The sequence below is a fragment of the Mizuhopecten yessoensis genome, unplaced genomic scaffold (genome assembly GCF_002113885.1).
Source record: "Mizuhopecten yessoensis strain PY_sf001 unplaced genomic scaffold, ASM211388v2 scaffold8649, whole genome shotgun sequence".
NCBI lineage: Eukaryota > Metazoa > Mollusca > Bivalvia > Pectinida > Pectinidae > Mizuhopecten > Mizuhopecten yessoensis.
In genome coordinates, this window is record NW_018407653.1 from 44,702 (window position 1) to 51,447 (window position 6,746).

Genomic DNA, 6,746 nt, shown 5'->3' on the forward strand with positions numbered 1-6,746 from the left:
CCCCTGTTCTGTAGTGAGGCCCACATCAGTCGTCCCCCTGTTCTGTAGTGAGGCCCACGACAGTCGTCCACCTGTTCTGTAGTGAGGCCCACATCAGTCGTCCCCCTGTTCTGTAGTGAGGCCCACATCAGGCGTCCCCCTGTTCTGTAGTGAGTCCCACATTAGTCGTCCCCCTGTTCTGTAGTGAGGCCCATATTAGTCGTCCCCCTGTTCTGTAGGGAGGCCCACATCAGTCGTCCCCCTGTTCTGTAGTGAGGCCCACATCAGTCGTCCCCCTGTTCTGCAGTGAGGCCCACATTAGTCGTCCCCCTGTTCTTAAGAAAGCCCAACAATAGTCCATCTGTTCTCTAGTAAGCCCTACATTAGTCGCCACCTTCTTTAGGTAGCCCCACATTGGTCACCCCCCCCCCCCCCCGTTCTGTTGTAAGCCCCACATAAGTCGCCCAGTGTTATGTAGCGAGCCCCACATTAGACGCCCCCTGTTCTGTAGTGAGCCCCACATTAGTTGCCCCTCCTGTACTGTATTGAGCCCCAGTGTTCTGTAGTGAGCCCCACATTAGTCGCCCCCTGTTCTGTAGTGAGCCCCACAATAGTTGCCCCCTGTTCTGTAGTGAGCCTCACAATAGTCGCCCCTCCCTCCCCCTCCCCCCTTTCTGTAATGAGCCCCACATAAGCCGCGTTTTACGATAACATTCAGACTGATGGCGATTCTCGGAAGCCACCTCAGGTTATAAGTTATCTGTACTGAGCGTTATGGTATCATGTCAACATTAGGACATATCTGTCGGACCGTACCATAACATGACCGTTGAGTGACATTATAATCTATGGTGACCCTCTATATATACATGTACAATACAATCTTAACTTACCATATTCTTTTTTCCCTTGTCGTCCTCAAAGTCGTTCATGTCTTTGATGTAGCAGACATCTTCCTCGGCCGGCATGAACAAAAACAGCTCCTGACAGCAGAAAGAATTGTTTAATAGTTTAACAACTCAATATTAATAAGGTGTTAAACAACAACAAACTGTTATTGGTCTTGGCATATTGAAGCTGAATCAGCTTTATACAGGGGTTACGCTCTTTTTTCGCTCTCTACATCCCTGGTATATGTCATAGCAAAATTGAAAGTTCAGTGTGCAGCACCTTGTGGATGAGACGAGAAGACTAGTTTGGTCCTTTGATGTACATCAAAAGAATCTCGCAGTCGCGTAACGGTAAACAGCGACAGGCTTTGAAGTCGGGCGTCGCTCCTTTGTAATCCTCAAAGGACAAGTATCAGTGATTGGTCAGTTGTTTTTTACCTGACACCATCAAAAAGCTAGCCGCGTGGTTTTATTTTTGCTATGACATATTCCATGGGTGTAGAGAGCGAAAGTGAGCGTAGCCCCTGGATATCAAGGATGGCTAAGGATGGGAAACATTTGTCGCAAGGTTTTGTTTTGTTTTTAATTTGTTTAACGTCATATTAACAGCTAAGGTCATATGTGTGTGCCGGGGACAGGGTATGTTGGTATATTTTCTTCTTTGTGATAGCGCAATCTGATGCCGACTTTATAGTGCTACACCCCTGAAACACCATACCGAAGGCACCAAGCACAGCATTCCGCCCGGCCACATGATACTGACAACGGGTGAACCAGTTGCTGCCATTTCCCTAAATGCTGAACGTTAAGCACGGAATAACAACTACCGTTTTAAGGTCTTTGTTATGTCCCGGACTTCCTCACCTTGGCGAACGTTCAATGTAAAAGCAGTTGCTAAATGACGCTCTAGAATCAAAGGCAAATAGTAGTAGAAAGAAAGATAAAGATCCGACATGTTGCAATGAGTGCAGCAGATTTATTTTGGTCGCTTTTGTGTCCCCAGGTAGACGGCACAAAAGCAAATCCCCAATTCTACTAGGGTTCTCACATAAGTCGCATCTTACGATGCGTGCCGTGTGTAAAAGCAGGTGTGTTCGTTTCTCGATACGCGACCTGCAGGGTTGTTGTCGATAGGCAATTTTTTCGTAATAGTTTCCCTTGTTGAGGTTGGTTAAACAAAATGGTCGCAAGTGTCAAAGATTGTGTTTCACCAGGCTAAACAAGGAAAACTGATTTTTATTATATTTTTACAACATTGGTGATATTTCTTGTTATTTAATCAACTTATTTTGAAAACTTCATTTCATTAAGGGTCCAATAGAAACCAGTACACTGAAGTTTCATTATTGTTTAAACTATTTTGCTCTCTGAAGTTATTAAAAACGATTACAAGTTTTATTTTATGTCCATCAATTCACGATTATAAAAATTAGAATCATAAGAAATACTTAGGGTGTCGGCTTTCTGTCTTCAATACTTACGTTTACGGAATGACAAAGGAATACTTTATCTTTATTCCTTTATGAAGCAATCAAAGTTAGATCAGAAAGCCCAGATTGCTCCATAAAACAATAATAATCTGAGTCTTTAACAAAGAGAGAGGCTTTTCAAAAAGCCAACAGTCATGTTGGTGAAACTAAATTTAGTAGATCTAAATTGAAATCATACATGTTTTTGATAATGTCAGCTCAGTTCTGAAACCATCTTCGCTAGCCAAATGTTCGCTTCGTGTATTGGGAGAATTACGATAACTCGGTATATCCGCTAGGTGGCAGTGGAGGGAATTATGAAAACACGGCTATATCCGCCAAGGGTATACATGTAAGTGGAGTGTATAAGAAGCGAACATTTGGCTAGCGAAGATGTTATGAAACAGGGTAGTGAAAACTATAATTCAAATCACGATAGTAATATAAATAAACAAAAACTTGTATCAATATACAAATTGATGATCTTGTATGACGCACAATAAAATATTAAGTATACGGTTGTACAAAACCCTCGTAGATTAATTATTATAAATTTTCAATATCACGGTGATAAACAGAGACATACTAAATTGGTTATAGAGAGACCCTTCTAACACATATAACTGACTGGTTTACATGCCGACTTATCCTTACACATATTTACGTATTTCAATGAGATAGAGCTACCACAAGGAGGCAAGTACACCACCATACCCCGTCTCCAGCACACATACACGCATAACACTACACACAAGGAGGCTCATCTTTAAACGACCTTAGCTGTTAATTCCGTCTTTGCGTATTGCAGAGTTATCTTCTCTTGTGAGCAGGTTTTGATTGTTACGTTATTTGTTTGTGAGAGTAACGTTATCAATTTTTGAGAAAACGATGTAATTTTCTCACACAAACCAATGACGTAACAATCAATACCTGCTCACATTAGAAGATAACTCTGCAATACGCAAAGACGGAATAGGACGTTAAATAAAATAAAACAAACAAAACGTGAAATAAAAGGAACATTTCACTATGGTAGGACCGTTCTAGGAATAGCTAAATGTGACTATTTTGTTAGATTCAGATTCGGATTCTTTATTTCCTTGTGTTGTTCAACACATCGGAGAGAAGACGTTACATAACCTACAGTATTTACAAAACAATACAATGATATTCACAATATTAGAGATCTTACTTAATATTATAATGATATACATAATATTCACATTCAGTTAGATGAACTAACACACATCATAACAATACAACATATTACTTTTAAATACCTTATAATATAGCAAGTCACAAGTTGATATCACATATCGTAACCGTAGAGTTTTACACAAATCTCGTTACGTTATCTCTTTTATTATTTTAACTCCCTTTTTATTTTGATTATGTACACATACAATGCGAATGCTTTTAAAATGAACATTTTTATCTGATTTTATCTTCGCTTCTCACATGTTTGTTAAAAAAAAATCCAAAAAAAATCACCATGGTCCTAAAAGCCGATTACAAATTATGGAAGTAGTTTCATACGAGCATTATTGAACAGACTATAACATACACAGCCATATAGCGTTATTTCGTTGTTTTGTCGCTAAATAAAGAAATTTCCCTAATTTACTCAATTCGGTTACATTTTGTACACTTATTCACTGTATCAATTTGAACACACTTGGTCGTCTATAATAATATGGTTTAATATATGTACTTCGAAGATTGTTATAAAAAATACATTTGAGAATAAAATGAAATTCGTCCTCGACATCGTTCGTTTGACATAATGGGGAGGTTCTTTGCTGTCTCTACTGGTTTAGATTCGGTGTGCTTTAACCTAAATCTTTGTACTGTTCATCAAATATTTCAAATGTCAGATAAAAGCTCTGATGATAAACATCGCAAAATCTTTGTTTAGTTACACTGAACGCCATTTTCTCACTACAATTTGCATTCCACAAATATTGCAATCCTAAATTGTTCAGCTCGGCTTCATAACATTCAATATCTGGCCTTCATTAGACGATACCCTTTCGTCAAAACATATTAGAGAACTCGGCTTCGTTAAATACAAATACAACTTTTAGACCAGGTTGTCAACATGATGTAAACTTATGGCAAATTGTTGTCTTTGTTTGAACCCCCGGGGAGATCAATAATGAAATGTATATATGAGTCTCAGTGACCATTTGATAAAGATCATTTTACACACGATAGCCTTGGGGTAAACACACCTACATACATATAAAACAGAGAACTAGAGTAGAACTTAATGTACATATATACGATATACAATATTTTATAGCAATCTAACGATTTTTTTTTTATCAAAAACGTCTGTAATTTAAAAATAAAAAGACATGAACCCACAACTTTTGTTAAGATAAGTATACAACACAATTTAAAACTAAAGCGCAGTAAAACGGGGAACATAACCATGATACTTGATATCTCACGGAGTTATATCAGCCACTTATCGTAACGACATAATTAGCACATATTATATCGTGATTTGTTTTACTATAAATAAAAAATAAAAAATAGCTAATGAACACTTTACTTAACTTTACTAAAGTATATGTTCGGACACATATTCCTGAGTTCGCCATATGTCCAGAGCCTGTAGACACATTGAAGTATGTGTGTAAGTGGGTTTGTCCCTGTTTTCTTACCATCATGTCTAAAGTCCAGAAACAATTTGCCTGAGTGAAACACTAGTAGTTTAAACTTGCGGTAAAATTGATTTGGCCTAGATTAATGCAAAGCTGTCGACTTTAGAAATATTCCATTGCAACCTAGCTTGTCGACAATGTTTATTATTCTTGTTTCGGTTAATTTAAAAAAAACAAAAAAACAATGGGATATTGACGTGGGTTTCACGATGAGATAACCCGCTCAGACTACGACTATTATATCAGATACCCCCCATCTCATTCCTACCATCTCATACCTACCATATCATACCCCTCATCTCATACCTACCATCTCATCCTTTACTGTAACAGTGGCAGTCTGTCCGGGTATTCTTTCGAGCAGTTCTGGAGAAGATGATATTTCTACTTCAAAATCACTGGTGTCGTTATAATCCATCGTCCAGTTACCCATCTGGAAGTCCGTACCGGGGTTAAGAGCAGCCCCGGAATTAAATTCGGACCTCTCCGGATTTATGTAGGCATCTATATATGGTGCTGCACGCGACCCCAAAACATTGAGGACAAACACGAACAAACATATGTGTAGATTCATTTAAATCAAATGTTCAAAGATACATAACCAATCGCTAATTATGTCTCTTTCACGAATTCGTGTCCTTTTTGTTGTACAAATGACTTGGACCTATGGTGTATTAGCTTGTTGTGAGCTCTCGCGTTTAAATGCGCGCAATAGTTGCGTCAAATATATTGTATATCTTTACTAGTGTACTACTTCGTTAGATCTGTCACGGTGACGTATAACTGTACAGTACTCTGATGCTACTAATGGCCTGTTCCATTAGTGTTAATTAATGATACACTATCACAATGCGTCTTTACTTCAGTGTATAATAACTGCCCAAGGGTGGTTTGTAGTGGGTGGTGTTTCATATCTGCACTAGACATGTCGATGCATAAACATCTTAAACTGGATGGATGTGGAACACAACAACATTCAATCTTGGACGACTGTTTTATTCTCATGCCGTGATGCGTGCGCATCTTGGTCAATATTACAGACTGTAAACATTTGTAGCGGAACGAAATAATAGATGTGTTACAGGTGGCTGTGTGAAAGGTTATCATACTGTTGTCTTTTAACACTTGACTTGGTTTCAGGGCTTATCGTAGCAAATGGTCATATATAATCAAACAGTACCCGATTATACAGCTATATTCCTTATCAGGTTGCCTCACTATCTAGACTGACATTTTAAATTTGGAGACTAATTTACATATCTACATAGGTGGGAAAGCTGGTTCGTACATATTAACAAAATACTGGACATAAGTTAAGCTAAGTTAAGCTAAGTTTATTACCGGTACAGGATCATTTAAGATCCTCTACACCGCACTCAAAAAAACAATAAGAAATTAAATAAATCAACTGTGACAACAGTTCCAATTTCTATAGAATTTTGGACACATAATTATATAAAAGTTCTTGATTTTCACCCAATGTTTATCTAATCTGTTTTTGGAAGATTTTACTGTGGATGCCGAGATTTGGTGTTCTGGGAGATTGTTCCATACTTTGACCACACACATACCAAAACAGTTTCTTTCCTGATATTAAGTTTACAATGCTATAGAAAAAGATTTTTCGAATGTTCATGTTAAAACAATAAATACCCGATAACAAAGCTATTCCTAACCTGTCACACTCTCCAGACAGGCATGTGATAGGTTCACGACTTAAGTGTGTAAGACCATTAATG

At 38.1% G+C, this 6,746-nt stretch overlaps 1 protein-coding gene across 1 annotated transcript in view; it reads right to left on the reverse strand.

Moving 5' to 3' along the window:
• The window catches only part of LOC110456305, an 8,019-nt gene extending 2,268 nt beyond the window's left edge, over positions 1 to 5,751 (reverse strand). Inside the window, exons 1-2 of the mRNA XM_021506955.1 lie at positions 5,318 to 5,751; positions 873 to 962 (exon numbers count right to left, since the gene is read on the reverse strand). Of these exons, the coding sequence (XP_021362630.1) occupies positions 873 to 962; positions 5,318 to 5,581 (354 nt within the window). The 5' untranslated portion in view covers positions 5,582 to 5,751. The remainder of the gene's footprint in view (positions 1 to 872; positions 963 to 5,317) is intronic.
• Positions 5,752 to 6,746: the final 995 nt, after the last annotated feature.